Raw genomic sequence first — 20,851 nt, forward strand, 5'->3', positions numbered from 1 at the left:
AGTTTGGGTGTTTTTTTCAGCTTTAAGAAACAAAATAGTGAAAAATTAACTTCTGCTTGTTTACCTAACAAGAGTTTTTGTGTTATTTTAAATGGTGCTACTCTGTACCTAGACTGCAGAGATATACTTCTGCCAATGATGACTGAACAACTGAAGCATCATTGGAGAACCGAGAAGAATTGGAAGCATGCTGCCACCTGCTTAGCAACATCTTGGAAGTGCTCTACAGAAAAGATGGGGTAGTAGGTTCTCCCTTTTTTGACAGTTATAACTTTTCAATTGGTCTTTCTTTATGGATTAATGCCTTTCCTTGTTAAAATATAGTATTAAAATTATATTTTAATTTGTTTCTATTTTAAATTTTATTGTAGACTTATTGTCTCTGTTATCATTGCCTGACTCTGCTATAACTGTTGACAGGAATCTGTTTACTTTGTTCTCATTACTTAATGTTTATCTCCATTTCTTACGAGATCCAAACTTACCTTATCATAATTTGGAGGCTGGGAACGAGAATTCCCAGCATGGCTCCAGAAATTGCATGCATATGTGGCCAAGAGGTGGCAGCCCATGTGCAGAGCTGGAATTTGTTTAGGTATTTGGGCCATGGAAGGGCCCAGTGTGCCTATTCAAAAAGTAAATGGTGCAAAAATCACAATCATGTGACCCAGGAGAGGAGCAGCATGACTGAAGGGAGTCGTGGCAGGGAGATGTCCCATTAAGAACAAAGAGGAGTAGAGAAAATAATAAATGGCTGCGGTTGGCAGGGTTTCAATGGTGAGGGCTGAGCAGGCGTCTTGGCTACAGAAGACGGCTCAAGAGAAAGCCCAGAAAATCAAAGAGAACAGTAGAATGTTGATGACTCTGTGTGGGCCGTCAGGGCAAATGTATCCACTTTGGACAGTAGTATTTTGCACAGCATGGCCACAAAGCTCAATTTGTGCTTGAGAGTGCAGACTTTGGAATCTGGGGGAAACCGTCTTGGGAAAAGAGATTGAAATCCGCCATCATTGAGGTACCAAGATGCAGCAATGTTTGGAGAGCATTCCTAGCAAGACCTTCAAATCCCTTCACGAGGGAGACAGAGTCTTGATGAAATTGGTTGACTGTGTTGCTGATCTGCGGGTGGGTTGTTGAGAAATCCATGGAATCTGTCTTGTCCGCATCTGCCATTTACTTGCAGTGTCGTTTGTTCGACCACAGTTTGCATGTACCTCATATTCACCCAGAATGTTACCAAATATAACATGGATATTATGAATTGTTTTTTCTTTCTAACTTTGTACAGTAAAGTTTATTTTTGGTCTAAACCTGTGGAATCTTACAGCGTATTGTCTTAGCAAGTTGCCTTGAATATCGGAACTTTGGTCTATTGTAAACAAAATGTTATTAGTCCCTAACTGAATCATACCAAAAGCTTGATGGTCTGGCCCAGGATCATAACACATTGTAATTGGCTTTTTTATTTGCCAATCATGTTATGCCAGAATTTCTCTTTGTTCTCTTTGGGAGGAATGCAACGTTGTGGAATCAATTGTATCAACAAAAACCCAATGATATTTTGCAATATGTGCAGATACCAAGGCAGCATTCAATTGAGCATCAAACCATGGAACCTTTGCAAAAGAAGTTCAGTGGATGTCAGTCCCTATTCAAACTTTTGACAGTCTTTGCTTTCGCATGTATTCAGTGCTCCCAACTACAGTTTTACATCAATAGTTGCAATTTTGAATATGTTTTATATCAAATTTGATGGCATGCCCAGATCTATCCCAGCACGCTCAAAGCTATCCCGCCGCATTCAAAACTATCCCAGCAGCTCAAAACGAACGCAGCATGGTCAGAACTTACCTGGCGAGCTCAAAGTTGTCAAATGCACTCAGCAACCCTCATTGAAAAATGCAATAAAATTACTAACCTAAATAATATTTGATTATACAGTTTTTCATTTTGTCCATAAATATTGTTCTGCTATAGAGTACATGCATGAGAGAACCACCTGATTCCCATTGGTTCTTAATTCATTTGTCTCACCCACTCTACAAAACTCCAGTTATAAATCTCCCTCAACCACCACCACCCCCTGACTCCTCCAGCCCCACACTCACCCCTTCACGCCCTTCACTCTCCACACTTTGCCTCGCTAACCTCCAGTCTCCACATTCCTCCTTGTTCCCTCCAGTCTCCACATTCCCCCTTGTTCCCTCAAGTCCCTAACTTATTCCTCCTCCCACCACACTGTCCACCCCCTTCCCCTTTCCAAATACTCTGCCCGATCTAAGTCCCTCCAACTCACCACTCCTCCCTCCCGCCAAATTCTCCACCCCTTCCCTCCAGCTTCTTCTCACCTCCATTGTCTAGCTCAAGCTCCGGACCCTGGGCCTCGCCAACCTCTCCTCTCATTCTAGGCCTGGACCCGGTCTCGCCTCTCTCCTGGGCTGGACCCCGGTCTCGCCTCTCTCCTGGGTGGACCCCGGTCTTGCCTCCAGCCCGGCTGGATCCCGGACTCGCCTTGCTCCCGGTTTGGGCATCTCGGTCAAACCTTGTCCCGGATTGAACCCCAGTCTGGCCTTGCTCCCAGATTGTACCATGTTTCGGCGCTCCCGGTTTGGGAATCCCGGTCAAACCTTGATCCCGGATTGGACTCCAGTCTGGCCTTGCTCGCAGATTGTACCCCTGTCCCGCCATGCTCCCGGATTGTACCCCTGTCCTTCCTCCCTAGTTGTACCACGGTCTCACCTTGCTCACGGATTGGACCCCAGTCTTGCTGCTTCTGGCCTGACCACGGTCTCGCCTCTCTCCCGGGCTGGACCTCGGTCTCTGCCTCTCTCCCCGGCTGGACCTCGGTCTTGCCCCTCCCCCGGGCTAGACCACGGTCTCGCCTCTCTCCCGGGCTGGACCTCGGTCTCGCCTCTCTCCCGGACTGGACCTTGGTCTTGCCTCTCTCTCCGGGCTGGACCTTGGTCTTGCCTCTCTCCCGGGCTGGACCTTGGTCTCGCCTCTCTCCCGGGCTGGACCTTGGTCTTGCCTCTCTCCCGGGCTGGACCTTGGTCTTGCCTCTCTCCCGGGCTGGACCTTGGTCTTGCCTCTCTCCCGGGCTGGACCTTGGTCTTGCCTCTCTCCGGGCTGGACCTTGGTCTTGCCTCTCTCCCGGGCTCGACCTCGGTCTCGCCTCTATCCCGGGCAGGACCTCGGTCTTGCCTCTCTCCCGGGCTGGACCTCGTCTCGCCTCTCTCCCGGGCTCGACCTTGGTCTTGCCTCTCTCCTGGGCTGGATCCCGGTCTCCGCCTTACCCCCGGGCTGGACCTTGGTCTTGCCTCTTTCCCGGGCTGGACCTTGGTCTTGCCTCTTTCCCGGGCTGGACCTTGGTCTTGCCTCTCTCCTGGGCTCTACCTCGGTCTGGCCTCTCTCCAGGGCTGGACCCCGTCTTGCGTCACTCCTGGGATGGACCGGTCTCCCCTCTCTCCTGGGTTGGACCTCGGTCTGGCCTCTCTCCCGGGCTGGACCTCGGTCTGGCCTCTCTCCTGACTGCTCCTCAGTTTTGCCTCTCTCCCGGGCTGGACCTCGGCCTTGCCTCTCTCCCGGGCTGGACCTCGGTCTCGCCTTTCTCACGGGCTGGTCCCCGGTCTCGCCTCTCTCACATGCTGGACCTCGGTCTCACGTCTCTCCCGGGCTGGACCTCGAACTCTCCTCTCTCCCGGGCTGGACCTCAAACTCGCCTCTCTCCCAGTTGGTCCCAGGTCTCGCCTCTCTCCTGGGCTGGACCCCGGTCATGCCTTACTCCCAGGCCTGACCCCAGTCTCCCTCTCCTGGGTGGACTCTGGTCTCGCCTCCAGCCCGGCTGGATCCTGGACTCGCCTTGCTCCCGGTTTGGGAATCCCGGTCAAACCTTGATCCCGGATTGAGCTCCAGTCTGGCCTTGTTCCCGGATTGTACTATGTTTCGACGCTCCCGGTTTGGGAATCCCGGTCAAACCTTGATCCCGGATTGGACTCCAGTCTGGCCTTGCTCGCGGTTTGTACCCTGATCTGGCCATGTTCCCGGATTGTACCCGTGGCCTTCCTCCCGAATTGTACCACGGTCTCGCCTTGCTCACGGATTGGACCCCAGTCATGCTGCTCCTGGATTGTTTCCTGGTCTTGCCTTACTCCCAGATTGGAAAATGTCTCGCCTTGCTCCCGGGTGGGAATAAAAGGGATCTTGTAGGAGTAAGAAGGGATTTGCTGCCGAATAACGGATGTGATGCAAGGGAGCAGAGAGAGGAGGGAGACATGTTGGGTGGGGGGTGTGGGAGGAAAATGTGGTTTTTCCCAGGATTATGGTTTTTCTAGCCATCAAGACGAGTTGTTCAAGGAAATGTTCTCTGTCACATCTTGAGAAGTTTCATTGTATGATCTTCTCTCCTTTAGACGTCTATGATCCGTTTGGATTCTCATATCTTCAGCTCCAGACAGAATATCTCCGGTATTAAAACAAAGTAGAGCATCCTGCAGCTTCTCTTTTGTTTTTATATGTTGAGTTGCTCTAATTACTTGCTCTTTCAAGAATTAAATCTGTTGTGTGACCTTTTTTTGTTGCCAAGGTTGGCAAATTCATATTTTGCAAAAAGCGCATATGTATTATTAGAACAATACCCTACCTTAACTCCTACCGAATTATTTATATTTTTTTGATTTCGTCTCTTGAAGTCACTTGTATTCTCAGAGAACCCATAGAATCCCTACAGTGTAGAAGGAGACCATTTGGCACACCGAGTCTGCACTGATCCTCTGAAAGAGCACCCTACCTCGGCCCACTCTCCTGCCCTATTCCTGTAACCCCACCTAACCTATGGACACAAAGGGGCAGTTTAGGATGGCCACTCCACCAAACCTACACATTTTTGGACTGTGGGAGGAAACCGGAGGCCGGATGAAACCCACGCAGATGCAGGGAGAGATGTGCAAGCTCCACACAGGCACGGTCACCCAAGGGCAGAATTGAACCCGGTTCTCCAGCTCTTTGAAGCAGCAGTGCTAACCACAGTGCCACTGTGCTGCCCTAAACATGCCATAAAAATTCAAATTGTTAGTGTATGTGAATTTTGAAATTCATTCGTAGGACAAGGCATACCATATAAATGTCTAGTAATTTTAAAGAAACATCAGGATGCCCATGATTTCACCTACGAGCTCTCCATTTCAGATTTCAGGCAGAACAGACTACCTACCAGTAGTTACTTCAGGTTTGTGCATTCAGGATGCCCTGGAAGCAGTTGGAGATAGTATCTAGTCTATATAGACAAATAGATACGACCCATTCGGAATTGAATTTGAACATTTCCGGATCATTTCAATTGTGTTTTGAAAATTACCCCCAAAAGGTGCACATTTTGTATATTTAGCTTTCACTTGGTGATTTACTTAGTAACCTAGATACTTAGGAGATAGGAGCATGGGTTTGTCATTCGTTCCCTTGAACTTTTTGTACTATTCATTAGAATTTTACAGCGAAGCCATTTTTGCACACTATCCCCATGCCCTTAATGTCTTTACTATGTAGAAAATTTAATCTCTAACTTCAACAGCTGAGACTCCAGAGATGTATAGGTGGAGGATTCCAAAGATATATCACTCTCTGACTGAAGACATTTCTCCTCATCTCCGTCATAAATGGCCTACCCCTTATTTTGAGACCGTGTCCTGTTCTTTGCTGTTGACTGCGGAAATGACAATTAGTAAGAAAGCATTTCACGAAAGTGTGATTAATAGCAACCCCTGCATTTTATCCTGCAAACTTTGATTTGACATTGAACATTCATTCTGTTGTCTTGACCCCGAGTACAATTATAACTGATTTTCTTTGCATGAAAATGGATTTTAATAGTGAACATCAGTATTTTGTTTTGTTTGTTATCGTTAGTAACAGTCTTTGTTGGTTGATTTCTATCCTAGGGACCAACTCAACGACATGTCCAGCTAATTATGGAGAAACTACTGAGAACTGTAAACAGGACAGTCATTTCTATGGGACGTGATTCTGAAATAATAGTAAGTTCCTGTGGAAATTAATCTTTGAGTCTAATCAAGAACCACCTGTAACTGGCTTAAGTCAATGTTGGCTCGACTAACTAATTGATGGGGTATGAAAGAGTTGAAACCTTGTTCTTATTTTGTCAGTCAAAGGCTTAGCAACTCCCTGTCCTAATGGCAATCATTTTGTGTAATGGCTCAGTTCAGAGGTTCCCAACAGTGGTGTGAAATAACATAAAAAATGACTAAACGTTAACGCAAATAAATAATAATAATTGCTTGTCACAAGTAGACTTCAATGAAGTTACTGTGAAAAGCCTCTAGTCGCCACATTCCGGCGCCTGTTTGGAGAGGCCAGTACGGGAATTGAACCTGCGCTGCTGGCATTGTTCTGCATCACAAACCAGCTGTTTAGCCCACTGTGCTAAACTAAACCTAGCCTTTATTTTCAGCTCCGTGGTCAGCATCTCCAAGTTCCGCCGAACCTCAGGCCTTCCACGCATGTGCTGACCAGCAAAGGGTTGCACAACGATTGTGTCTGAACAATGTAGAATATCCAAACTGCGTATGCGTGGCCCACTCCCAACTGTGCATGCGTGATTCGGATGATCAATGTAAAACAAACCAAACCGCGCAATTGTGATGCTTTCCTGGCTTTCTGTATGCATGGGAGACGCTGAGTATCTTCAGGCTTCTGGATGCCGACCACTGCGCAGTCTGCCCAAGAAGTGCTCATGAAAAGGGCTCATATACCCTGGGAGAAGCAAGGAAGATGGGGAGAGGAAAGAAAACAGGAGAGAAGATGGAGGGATAAAAAAAACAAAGTTTCCAGTAAGGGAAGAAGACATAGGTAAGAAACAGTAATAAAGTTAAGAAAAGGAGATCCAATTGGAGAAAGATCAACAAGGAGTTGACCTGAAATGAGATAGACTTGGGAGAAGCCTTAGTAGTTAAAGAGACTCTAAAAGAAGTTCCGAAGATCCGAGAAGGCCACTGGAGGTTGGTAACTCAATGCTGCGTGGTGCTGGGGCAAGGATATACCTTTGGAAGAGTATTTTCGGCTTGGCAGGGCTGAAATAGTACTTCTAAGTTGCTGCTTGAGGGCATTTATTTTGCAGTGTGCTGTGTTTTACCACAGCTTGACATGGATATGTTCTTAAGGACATGGATACGTTCTTAATAACATGGATAGCTCTGATTTGGATGTGGCCGCAAGAACAGCGCCTCAGGAGAAAAAAGCAAGGTTCGTACACAGTACAATGATAGCTAATTGGCCTTTGGATTTTCATGCCTCTTGCCTTGTCCCAGAGGAAAGGTTTCGAGTGCTGCAATGGTATCAAGTAAGTTTCGAAGCGCCATTTCAATACAAAACACCCTTCGCTCTCGAGCAAGGATGTCCAAGGATATTCAAGCGCTGAGAGAAGAGAGAGACTATCTCAAAATTAATTCATGATGGAGTGTGCGTGAGTTTCAGATAATGTGCAGAACGCGAGATACCTGGTGGCTGAACTCATAGCGAAAATTGATGAAGCTGCATACTATTGCAGAAAGCTATATCTGCCGGCATGCAAAAGTACTGTGACAGGAATTTTGGGAGCTAATGCTGACAATGAATTCGACAAAGTTTCTCTTTCTGATAGTACAATGAAATGTCGTAGTTCCAAAATATCAGTTGATATTCAACATGTGCTTCGACAGAAATTAATGGAAAATTTGCCTTGCACAGATATTAACGTGCACTGCCAGCTCATAGCTAATATCAGGTAGTTTGATCCTATCAGAGAATTTCACTTTTGCGAAGAAATACCTGGTCATATGACCGAAAAGGAAATCTTTTGTATCACAACTGCTTACCTGGAGGGAAACAATCTTAACTGGACCACCAAGTACAATAGCACTTACATTGATGAAGCCACGTCCATGAATGGAAAAATCAAAGGATTCATGAGTATGGTGAAAGAACAGAATCTTCACATCCAGACCAGCCTCTGTACCCTGATCCGTGAGGCTCCTGTTGCTAAAACAATGCCATCTGAGTCAACTGCAGTGTTGGATCAAACAGTTAAAATTGTGAATTGAGCAAAGTCATGTCGTTTGAAATCGTGCTTGTTTGCCATTTTGTATCAGGAGATGAGAGCTGGGTACCAGGGTTTACTTATGCACACATATATTGCTCTCTCAGCGGAAGGTCATTTCTTGTATTTATGAATTCCATAATGTGTTGAAAGAGTTTTTGGCTCTGCATAAATTGCCGCACAAAGATTTAATATGTGATGATCTTGATGTGCTCAGCTTGTATATCTTTGTGATATATTCAACCATTTGAATGAGCTGAATGTTAAAATGCAGTGGAAAAGGGAGAATATTCTGACTGCCATGGATAAACTTGGTAGGAAAAAGTGGCAAGTGGGTCGATTGAAATATTCAAGCTGGCATCAGCAAATCCTGCTGAGAAAACTGTTCTCAACCTCATTTCCACACATTTTAAAACTCTACAAGAGAAATTTGAATACCACTTTCCCTCCATGAATATGGAAGAATTTGTCTAGGTACTTGGCCATTTAGTCCACTCTCTCTTGAATAAGCAAAGAAATTGTCATTAAAAGAATAAGAGGAATTTGGAGAACTAAGGATGGATTGTGTATTGAAAGATGAAGTTTGCCCAGATGCCTCTGGCCACATTTTTGCTATTTGCCGGTCAAGATAATCCATTTGATTTAGATTGCAGAATAGCAGCACTTTTACAATTTCCCACAACCTGCATGTGCGAGTTGGTGTTTTCAACACTGGCCTATGTAAGAAACAGAAGGAGGAAGCACCTGTCAGTGGAGCAAGACCTGCGAGTTTCCCTGTCATCAGTTCCTTCCTGAGATTCTGCTCACAGAGGCAGGCCCAGGTGTCACATTAATGTTGTTGGTATGATGCTGCTCACAGTATTTCCTTCATTTATGAACTTTCATATTGAAAAATACAGACTCAGAAACAATGAAAACAATTGAAATGTTTAATGGGAAATTCTTTTTTGTGTAAATTTAGAATACACAGTTTTTCTTTTCCAATTAAGGGGCAAATTAGCATGGCCAATTCACTTATCCTGCACATCTTTAGGTTGTGGGGGTGAAACCCACACAGACAACGGAAGATTGTGCTAACTCCACACCGACAATGACTCGGGGCTGGGATTGAACCCGGGTCCTTGCGAAGCAGCAGTGCTAACAACTGCGCCAGTGTGTCACCCGGGAAAATAATTTTAAAATATGTACATTTTCAATAAAAATATTGTATATGACATAAAAATTGTGATCAGGCTTTCACTATAACCTTAAATCAATTAAAATTGTATTAAATGGTGATATGAGGTGTTTTTAGGAGGTTTTAGAGAGAAAAGGCTTTTCTCAAGTGCAACTTGGTTGGGGATAGTAGGAGCTGTGTCTCAGTTTTGTTTATAGCAGAAAGATGTACTGAGACCGATGAAATGAGAGTACATCTTGGGAAAATTTTAGGTGCATTTACTAATTTTACATTGCTTTTTAGAGCAAAATGGAAATTACCCAGATTTATGGATGGAAGATTGTAATACTTTCAGCATGAGGATGTATCAAAGCCCCAGTTTTAGCATTTCAATATGTGCGTCATTATTTGATCCATTTAATTTTATTCCCATAAGAGTTTGCTGGATTACCTATTCTTTCAGATATTTGAAATTTTCTACTCCAATTTTAAGTTAGATGGTACAGTACAGTGCAGGGGGGACACAATTAAGATGTATGAAATTATGACGAGCAATGATGGGGTGCATAAGAGAAATTTTTCCCCTTGGTGGAAGGATCAATGGCCGGGGCCATAGATTTGAGATAAGGGGCAGGAGTTTTAGAGGGATGTGAGGAAGTTATTTTACCCATTGGGAGTTTGGAACTCTCTGTCTGAAAGGGTGGTGGAGGCAGAGGACCCGCAAAACATTTCGGAAGTATTTAGTTGTACACTTGCGATGCTAAGGGCGTTCAAGGCTGGAAAATGAGATGAGAATAGTGGATGGTTGTTCTTAGAAAATAAGGTAATGTATTGCCTTTGTCTGTTTTATTATTATATTATGGAATTATAGAATCCCTACAGTGCAGAAGGAGGCCATTGGGTCTGCACCGATTCTCTGTAAGAGCACCCTACCTAGGCCCACTCCCATGCCCTATTCCCGTAACCCCATCCAACCTTAGGACACTAAGGGGCAATTTAGCATGACTAATACACCTCACCTGCACATCTTTGGACTGTGGGAGGAAACCGGAGCCAACCCACACAGACACGGGAAGAAGGTGCAAACTCAACACAGTCAAGGCTGGAATTAAACTGGTTCCTTGATGCTGTGAGGCAACAGTGCTAACCACTGTGCCGCCATGCCTTATTGTGGTAGTTTTCTTTTAAAATTCATCCAATATACATATGAATTTTAAAAGAGTTCTGAATCATCCCAGTATAATATTGTGAAGTTTTTTCTGTTCTTCCTGATGACAGGCTTAATACAATTTGTCGTATATCCATACTTTAAATTAGTTGAATTTGTATTTTTCAATCTAAAGGGTCAGCTATCCAATAGAAAAACAATACAAAATATCCTGGCTTCTATTTTCCAGTGTATAAAAATGGATCAGTTTGAATTGTGACCAATATCCTGAGTGAGCTAAAAAGTCAGAATTGTTCTTCTGTCAACTCCTATGACAATTGGGAATTTCAGTTAAAGGAAAAAAAACATCTTATATTCAGAAGTTAATTATGAAGATTAGGTTAGATTATTTTATTTGATTGGAATTATTTGAAAAGTTCGACTGAAAATTTGTCCCTCAATGGTAGCACTCTTAGTCTAATTCAGGAGATTGTGGGTTCAAGCGCCACTCCAGGCTTTGAGTATGTAATCTAGGTTTAACTCAAAAGTAATTCTTTACATCTAAAGTGACTTAGATATTCTGAGAATGTGAAAGGCAAGTTTTTCTGTTCTTAAATGTAACGTATCACTGATAAACTAATTTTGTAAAATCCGGATGTATGCATTAATCACATCCTCAAGTACTTCAGCAAAAAAAATTGATTTTGAACTGCAGTCACTATTCTTTATAGGTAAATAACAGAAGGCATGATTACACAAAGTGGCATTGAATGAATGAGCCACTGGCTGGAATTTTCAGGCCACTGATCTTCCAGTCCCTCCAAAGGTACACCTCTGCAAGGGGTGCATTCAACGGGAAACCCTGTTAACGCAGGACCAGAAGATCGGGGCCCCCCTCCGTTCACGGAAGGTTGCACAGAAAGTTCTGTCCACTAGTTTTTGATCATGCCGACTGAAGGAAAGATTCGGTCAGGATACCAGAGCTTTATACATAACATTCTTGCACTCTAGTGATCTAGTGAATCGTTCCAGTTTACTGGGCAGTTTTATAATAATACCGACTCATTTGTTATAAATTTTTTTATTCAGCAGTGAACTGATCTACATGTGAAAGAGTTAAAAATATAGAAAATAGGAGCAGGAGTAGGTCATAGAATTTATAGTGCAGAAAGGAGGATATTCGGCCCATCGAGTCTGCCCGGAAAGAGCATCCTATTTCAGCCCACAGCTCCAACCTATCCCCGTAACCCCAGCTAACCTGTTTTGGAGACTCAGGTAATTTAACATGGCCAATCCGTCTAACCTGCACATTCTTGGAGTGTGGGAGGAAACCGGAGCACCCAGAGAAAACCCACGGGTGACTCCACACAGACAATGACCAAGTCGGGAATCAAACCTGGGATCCTAGAGCTGTGAAGCAACAATGGTAACCACTGTGCTACTTTGCCGAACAGCTCCCTCTTTCCCCAGTACTGGCGCAATGTCCCATGGTTTTGAACCAATTTCTTCCACACCAAACTTTGAGTCATGCATTTTCCAATTTAATCTTATTCACACTGTGCCAATTAGCACATGGCTCAAGTGGTAACCTGAGATTGTTACCTTTTTGGCCCTTCCAGCATGTTCTGCTACTTCAACATGATTGTGGCAGCTCCTGTACCTCAATGCCATGTTCCAGCACTCTACCCATACCCCTTGACATCTTTAGAGTCTATATCCTTCTTATGTATATTCAGTGATAGAGAATTCCACAGGTTCGCCACCTCTGAGTAAAGAACTTTCTCCTCATCTCAGTCCTAACTGGTTTCCTGAGACTGAGACACCTTGGCCGGGCGATTCTCCCGCAATTGACGATATAGCCCGACGCCGGCTCCAAGAGCGGCACGAATCACTCCGTGTCGGGCTACCTGGATCCTCTGCATTTCCAGGGGCTAGGCTGGCGCCGGAGGGGTGGCGCCACGCCAACCGGGGCCGCAGTGGGCCGGCATGTGTTGGCGCATGTGCAGAACTGCCGGCATGTTCTGGCACATGCAAAGAACCGCCGGCGTGTTTCCTGCACATGCACAGGGGGTTTCCCCCTCCGTGGGCCAGCGCGAGTTGGTACATGCATAGAACCACCGGAGTGTTCTGGTGCATGCACAGAACCAATGGTGTGTACCGGTGATGATACCACACTTGGCCAAGACCCTCAGAAAGAGGCCGAAGTAAATAACTTCATATTGATCCATGTTATACTACATCTTCCATGTATGTTCCCACTCACAAAACTTGTCTAAATCACCTTGAAGCCTCCTCATCACTCACCGCTCCACCAAATTTTGTGCCATCAGCAAACTTTTAAATATTACTTTTGGTTTCTTCATCCAAATTATTCATGTATATCATGAATACCTTGGGACCAAGCACTGATCCTTGTGGATCCTCTAGTCACTGCCTGCCACTTCAAAAAGGCCCATGTATTCACTGTCAATTTCCTGTCTGCAACCAATTCTCAACCCATGCCAATATATTACTCCCAATCCATGTACTTTAACTTCTTACGTGGGATTTTATCATAAGCTTTCTGAAAGCCAATACACCACATCCTCTAGTTCACCCTCATCTATTTTGCTGATTACATCCTCAGAAAACCCCAGTAGGTCTGTTAAACATTATTTCCCTTTCATAAATCCATGTTGATGTTGTCCTATCCCATTGATATTCTTATGTGGGATTTTTTCCTAAGCTTTCTGAAAATTGAAATACACCCACATCCTCTTGTTCGCACTCCTCTATTTTGCTGATTACAGTAGGTTTGTCAAACGTGATTTCCCTTTCAGAAATCCATGCTGAAGTTGTCCTCTCCCATTGATATTTTCTACAATCCTGTTAATGTACTCTTTATAATAAACTCTAGCATTCTCCCTACTTCTAATGTTAGGCTAAGCAGCCTCTAATTCCCCGTTTCTCCTTCCGTCCTTTTCGTGGGCTTACATTTTCCACCCTCCTGCCAGGGCTGTTCCAGAATCTCCAAATTTTGGAAAATGGACAACCAACAAATCCTATATTTCCATGACCATCTCCTTTAGTCCCCTAGGATGTAGATTAGCAGGTCCTGGGGACTCATTGTCTCGCTGTCCCATTGATTTCTCCAACATACTTTTCTGGTAATACTTTTTTTACGTCCTCTGATTGTCATTGCACAACTAATGGGTGGCTGTGCCTTCAGCTTTCAAGCCATAGCTCTGGAAATGTCCTCCCCAAAACTCTGTCTTTCCAACCTCTCCTTCCTCTTTCAAGACATTCCTGAAAACCTACCTTTTTGATCTGCCCTAGTATTTCCATGGCTCGCTATCAAATTTTGATTGACGACACTGCTTTAAAGTGGCTTTACTCATTCAAGGCACTCTATATATGTTGTTCTTGTATCTATAATGACTTGCATTTGACGCAGGAGTGATTTTGATAGCGCAGAAAGTAATTGTTGGAGTACAAGTTGACAAGCTAACATTTCCATTACATGCTCATATGATCTGACTGCAGATAATGTTTAAATGATGTAATTATACTTTTCTATAAAAGCACAGATTTGAGGTTGTCATGTGTGTAGCGGATTCTGCAAAATAATTAGTGTGCATAAAGTTTACTTTTGGCTTAACTTGCAGCACGGTAGCATTGTGGGTAGCACAATCGCTTCACAGCTCCAGGGTCCCAGGTTCGATTCCGGCTTGGGTCACTGTCTGTGCGGAATCTGCACATCCTCCCGTGTGTGCGTGGATTTCCTCCGGGTGCTCCGGTTTCCTCCCACAGTCCAAAGATGTGCAAGTTAGGTGGATTGGCCATGATAAATTGCCCTTAGTGTCAGAAATTGCCCTTAGTGTTGGGTGGGGTTACTGGGTTATGGGGATAGGGTGGAGGTGTTAACCTTGGGTAGGGTGCTCTTTCCAGGAGCCGGTGCAGACTCGATGGGCCGAATGGCCTCCTTCTGCGCTGTAAATTCTATGAAAACCCAAATTGTTGAATGATGATCACCATTGGGGACACCTATAAACAGTGCTGGCACTGGTATCAATACAGGAGTAGCCTCTGTTATAGTGCTCTTGTGCAGGTGGTTCCTCAGTCAGAAGCATGCTTCAGCCCTTTCATAGCACATGTGGCCATGCGAACGAACCAACAGCTGGGGTTGCATTCACTCCTTGTATCTGTGTGCTGTTATAGAATACAGAATTTGTCTATCATTCCCTGCAGGTCAGTGCAGTTCTCCTGCTTCCACCCTTGAGTGATGCAACATATCTCTGTCCAAGAGGTTAACCACTGATTCTATGAAGAAGTTCATACACGCCATTATGTATGCAGAGCACACATAATCAATGGGTTCCTCTATTTTGTGCTCGTGTCTCGAAGGGCACTCTTACATGTGCACATACATCTCACACTGCTGGATCTCGAACACCATCTTTGTTAGTGACATCTCAAGGATTTGTACTTATGCCCAGCTGTGCATGGCTGCATCTGGCCTCCTTCCTCTTCCTACAATTGCCTCTGCCTCCAGCACCTCCTCCTGCTCACTTGTGCAGTGCACTTCACCTGTGCCACCCGTTCTGAGCTACTGCGTGGATGAGAGTGCTGGTCGACGATGCGCTTGAATTATATGACGATGCAGACTCTGGTCTTCAACCTCTGTGGACAATGCTCTCCTGCAGCCACAAACCTTGCCTCCACAGGTGACCCCTATGGGAGAAATGAGGGGGAAAAAGCAATTTTAACATGGCCAAACCACTTAACCTGTAATTCTTTAATTTGAATAAAGGAGGAAACTGGAGCACTCGGAGGAAGCCCACGCAGACACAGGGAGAAAGTGCAAACTCCACACAGTCACGAGCCGGAATTAAATATGGGTCCATGAAGCTGTGAGGCAGCAGTGCTAGCCGCCCCTCATTCCTCAATGTAATACTGCCCAAGCCAGGTTAGGAGCAGCCTCTCTGTGGATGTTAAACCACAGCATCGCGTGGTGTGAACACATCTCTTATGTTGCGTGCTCTTTTAAACTGAAAGGTCATTAGAGAATTAAGACACCATTGCCTCCTCTCATAATTTCCATCAGAATAATCACATGAAATTTGAGAATATTCAGTGTTGCCTCCTCGACAATAGAATTATGTTTGTGAACTTTGTTCCAGACGCAGTAATGCTCCTAGTCACACGTTTCTCCTACGCTCATTAGCACCCTCTGGCTGTGCAGCCCAGGTATATGCTAATGAATAATGATCTGGAGGCCTCTCAAATGGACGTCATATTGCATTCACCTTGCTAGCCCTAATGAGGTTCTTGAAGCACTCCTTCTCAAAATGACGTAGCTACTTACAACAGGAACCATGCCTACTTTGTTTGGCTGGATGGCCTCCTGCTTTTAGAAAGAAGATTGCTTCTCTGGCCTCCAAAAACATCCCAGGGAGGCATCTGAATAACAGAAGCATCTTCACACGAGTGTATTGAACATAGAACATACAGTGCAGAAGGAGGCCATTCGGCCCATCGAGTCTGCACCGACCCACTTAAGCTATCACTTCCGCCCAATAACCCCTCCTAACCTTTTTGGTCACGAAGGGCAATTTATCATGGCCAATCCACCTAACCTGCACGTCTTTGGACTGTGGGAGGAAACCGGAGCACCCGGAGGAAACCTACGCAGACACAGGGAGAACGTGCAGGCTCCGCACAATGACCCAGTGTGGAATCGAACCTGGGACCCTGGCGCTGTGAAGCCACAGTGCTATCCACTTGTACTACCGTGCCTGAAGTGTTGTTGGCCACTGCTCTACTCTGTCTTCCATCTGTGGATGAAATGGCAAGCATCATGATGGCTGCAGTTTGTCCTTTAAATTGGGCCTATTCTTTGTACGTCCTGGCTCCTCTCCATGCATACCACCATCAATTGGACAGCCATTTTGACCTTGGGCCAATTAGTAGACTTTTTCATAAAATCACATCATGTGTCCACTTTGATGCAGTGACATGCCGGGTCCAAAGCTTCTCCCAATATCAGGGCCTGACCCAGAATGAAAATCCAGCTCTATGTTTCTACAATGTGCAGAGTGTGGGCACAGGCTAAACTGCCTGGTAAATAATGTTTCAAGCTCACAACTCTTAAATATAAATCTCTTAAGATCAGTACGTAACCTACTGAGAGCACTACAATCTGATTGCACTTATATTCTGTCAGATTCAGATATTTCAGCTCCTGTATATTTATCCGCCCTTTGTTTTGTTGCAGAAATTCAACATTGCTAATTATTTTTCAAATTCATTTTCCACTTTTATTCAAATTACAGGATTTTTGAAATCTTGCTATTTATGGATGACTTTCCTTAGTTTTATCTAGTTCTGTGTGCTACTTGCTATTTCTTAATCATATATTCAGAATTTTCTCTTGTGTTGTGTGGTGACCTGTTTGACATTTTCGTGCTTCACTTTGCCTGAATGGTGCTGAGTGAATTGAGATGAGTAGAAATCAAAAAATGTTTAGAATAACAAAAGAAGAGGGTAGATTTTCAGATGTAAGGTTAGAGATTCTTGATCATCATCTTGCGTACCTTCATGAATATTGTGCTTAATTTGTATAATGGAAGAAAGAGACAGGAACTAGCTGTGTCCCTCCAACGTGAATTTTCTATGTAACAGAATGCAATGTTCTAGAAAATTGCTGTTTTTAATGCCATGTAGCTGGATAATCATTTGTGACACAGCATGTTCTATTTATAGTAATTTGTAATTTAGAAATAGGTAGGTGAATACTATTTAAGTTTATGTGCTTTATGCTGAACTCAGTTTTTTTACGCAAATGATTGCATCAGATAAAAAAGGTTTAATTCTAGCTGAAAGGTCAGTTCTTAGAAAAGTTCCATTTCCAGAACAGGAGAATGAAATGAATATTTTAATGTAGCGGCTGCTGAAGGTACCAACAACGGAAAACTTTGATTTGTACTGTATTTTTAGCAACGAAACTTTAAAGCATACTTGTAAAGCATTGCATTACAAATTATATTCAGCTGAGGTATTTTTGGTTGACTGATCAATTTGCTTTCCAGCTTCGGTCTTGTAGGGTGTTTATGCTTGATTTTTGTAAGTTTTAAATTTAATTGTTGCAGATTCCTGATTTTTGTTACAGATTTCAAAGGCACAATGTTGTTTATTGTGTAGATATATAAATAGGCAGCACGGTAGCATGGTGGTTAGTATAAATGCTTCACAGCTCCAGGGTCCCAGGTTCAGTTCCCGGCTGGGTTACGGGTATAGGGTGGATACGTGGGTTTGAGTAGGGTGATCATTGCTCGGCACAACATTGAGGGCCGAAGGGCCTGTTCTGTGCTGTACTGTTCTATATGACTCGTATAGAAATGAGCAGTTTCTGTGTTCTTATGACCTGAAAAGAATTGCTTACAATTATTCCTTAACACAGCCATACAATTTCCCATTAAACAACAAGAAAAGAAACATATAGTCTCTAATCCAGTTAAGATTAGTGGGGCATAGAGTAATATTGCTTTATAAAACAGATTTGGTTCCGGTTGGACCCACTTCAGACTCTGGCTGAATATCGTCAAATAGCTGCTTCAGCTCGGTTGTTTCAGCCTCTTCCTTATCTTCAGACAAGACTGCTCTGCTTTAAAGTATTATTACCCCTATTTAAAACAATCTTACTTGGAAATAATTATGGACTCAGGAACAGGCAGATCAGAAGTCAGGTCCTCTCCAACTCATTGCCTCTCTGCCTTTCCAAGCTCCCCAAGCTAAAAACACATTGGGCGCGATATAATGGCCGGGTTGCGCCTGCGTGGATCCGTGCAAGTCAGCTATATCACGTGAGAGGCCGAAATTGGGATCCGTGCTGGGCACAGATTTATTCCGATCTAACCGGCCCGCTTCTGTTGGTGGATTCTGGAACCCAGCTGGATGTGGTGAAGTACCAATTAACACCAATAGTGCGCAATTTATGCCATTGATTCATTCCAGGGCTCAAGCCAGGACTTGTACGGCATTTTTTTAATACTCTTTATTAGTGTCACAAGTAGGCTTACATTAACACTCCAATGATGTAGCTGTGAATATTCCTGAGCCGCACATTCTGGCGCCTGTTCGGGTACACTGAGGAGAATTCAGAATGCCCAATTCACCTAATAGTGTTGTCTTTCAGGACACTATGGGAGGAAACAGGGCAACTGGAGGAAACGGGAGAATGTGCAGACTCCGCACAGTGACCCAAGCCAGGAATCGACCCGGGTCCCTTACACTGTGAAGCAACAATGCTAACCACTCTGCATAACCTACAGTCTGCAAATGCCGCAAAGCCACGAATGCCCTGTCTGCTTGGGCTGATGATTTAACTTCAAGCTGGACCAAGCCCATCAAGGTGCCCGGGCAGAAGGATTCTTCGTCATCGCCGGGATGCCCCAGGTCCACAGGGGTAATTGATGGCAGCATGTCGCCTTCATTAATAGGAAGGGATTCCACTTCTGAATGTTCAACCACGTGTGACTCTTAGCTCCGGATCATGCACATGTGTGCATGATTCCCTAAGGGCGTGCATGACAGCTGCATCCTATGACACTCTGTGATCGCCGGTGTCTTAGAGGACCACCCCAGGATGATGGCTCTTGGGGGATAAGGGGTACTTGCTGAGGTCCTGCATGATGATGCTAGTACGGAGGCCGGAGACCAATGCGGAGACCCGATAAAATGAGGCACATGCTGCCACCCGTGCTGTCATTGAGTGGTGCATCGAACTACTCAACATTTCATAGAATTTACAGTGCAGAAGGGGGCCATTCAGCCCATCGAGTCTGCACCGGCTCTTGGAAAGAGCACCCAACCCTATCCCCATAACCCAGTAACCCCACCCAACACTAAGGGCAATTTTGGACACTAAGGGCAATTCTGGACACTAAGGGCAATTTATCATGGCCAATCCACCTAACCTGCAAATCTTTGGACTGTGGGAGGAAACCGGAGCACCCGGAGAAAACCCACGCACACATGGGGAGGATGTGCAGACTCCGCATAGACAGTGACCCAAGCCGGAATTGAACCTGGGACCCTGGAGCTGTGAAGCGATTGTGCTATCCACAATGCTACCGTGCTGCCCATGTGGTTCCGATGTCTCGACTGCTCTGGTAGTGTACTCCAGTACAGCTCCCAGAGCGTCTCCCACTTTTTAGTGGTCTACAGTGACCTCGACAACCAGCCACAGCAATGGGGCAACGTGCTGGATGTGGAGAATGAGGAACAAAAGGAGAAACTGGACCAGGCGGGGCTGGAGGGCAAGTCCGAGGAGGACCCACAGGAACAGCTGGAGGAAGGTGGCGGTGACAAGGGTGAGGCATGCCCGGAGAGTTAGGGAGGCCCTCATACTCTTCCACTTCTGATAGGGGGAGGCTTTGTCTGTTATCGCACGCCTCCCCTCCACCTGTCACCCTTCCCCAAACCCCCAGACCTCCCCCCAGACTCTCCCTTCTCCTCTCCCCCACCCATTGCCTACCCCCTATCGCCACCCCACCCCGTTTCTACCCCTTCTAGCGTCTGGTGAAACACATTCAAGGGTGATGGATCTGTGTCGGCCCTGTCAGCGGATCATTATTCAAGGCAGGAGGGTGATAACCCAGTGTGAGGTAGTCTCTGGTGCTCCTCAATCTATGGCATAGTCTGACTCCTGCCTTTCTGCTGACAACATGCACACACCCATCACCTGCATGCGGTATGGATGTGGGAGCCTCTGATCTTGGACCACTGTGTTTTGGGGGCCAAGGGTAGTAGCGGGATCAGTGGCCAAGATGCAGGCTGGCCCGCTTTGCAGAATAGGTTACAGAGTCTCCACATGTATCAGGTGTAGAAAGTTTTATTTGTGCACTTACAAAATACTAACTGTCCCTAGCTAGCAATGTTGCTCCCCCCACCCTTCCGTACCCACATCCTCCCACTTAGTGATCCTCATTCTTCTTAAGCTTCCATGTTCTACTGCTACATCCATGTGTCTCTCGAGGATGCCCATTGAAGGTGAAGGCAGCCTGCTACTTTTCACGACCAGTGGCCTTTGATACCCCTTTTTTTGCGTCCTGTGGAGGGCCTTGGCTGCCTTACGGGTGACTGGTGTCGCCAGCTTGTTCTGCCTGCTCTTCTCAAGACACTGGGGGAGGGGTGGGGTGGGATGGAAGGGTGCATGGAAGATACCTTCGTCGTCTCCTTGATTGGGAGGCTCTGGGTCGGCCTCCGGGACACTCTACTCCCAAACAGTGTCGGTGTGGCCCTGGGAATATCCATTGGATGGAGTGCCAGCGGAGACCCCTATGACATCTGGCCCAGGTGGCTCCTCATTGTTTGCATCATGATGTCGATGCCCTCAGCGATGCTCCTCAGTGACTGGGCCATATTCTGGAGTGCCCACCTGAGCCTGGGATGTGCTCCGCAGTCCCTCAGCAATGACCAGCTG

The 20,851-nt window shown here is 45.3% G+C and overlaps 2 protein-coding genes across 9 annotated transcripts in view; one reads left to right on the top strand and one right to left on the bottom strand.

Annotated features, from left to right (window-relative positions):
• Positions 1-20,851, bottom strand: part of LOC119979445 (inhibitory synaptic factor 2A) — a 404,538-nt gene that overhangs the window by 322,040 nt on the left and 61,647 nt on the right. The window lies entirely within an intron of this gene.
• The window catches only part of dock1 (dedicator of cytokinesis 1), a 763,650-nt gene that overhangs the window by 274,839 nt on the left and 467,960 nt on the right, over positions 1-20,851 (top strand). Inside the window, 3 exon segments of the mRNA XM_038821673.1 lie at positions 113-151; positions 154-242; positions 5,934-6,029. Coding sequence (XP_038677601.1) covers positions 113-151; positions 154-242; positions 5,934-6,029 — 224 coding nt within the window.

This window comes from Scyliorhinus canicula, chromosome 16 (assembly GCF_902713615.1).
Source record: "Scyliorhinus canicula chromosome 16, sScyCan1.1, whole genome shotgun sequence".
Classification (NCBI taxonomy): Eukaryota; Metazoa; Chordata; class Chondrichthyes; order Carcharhiniformes; family Scyliorhinidae; genus Scyliorhinus; species Scyliorhinus canicula.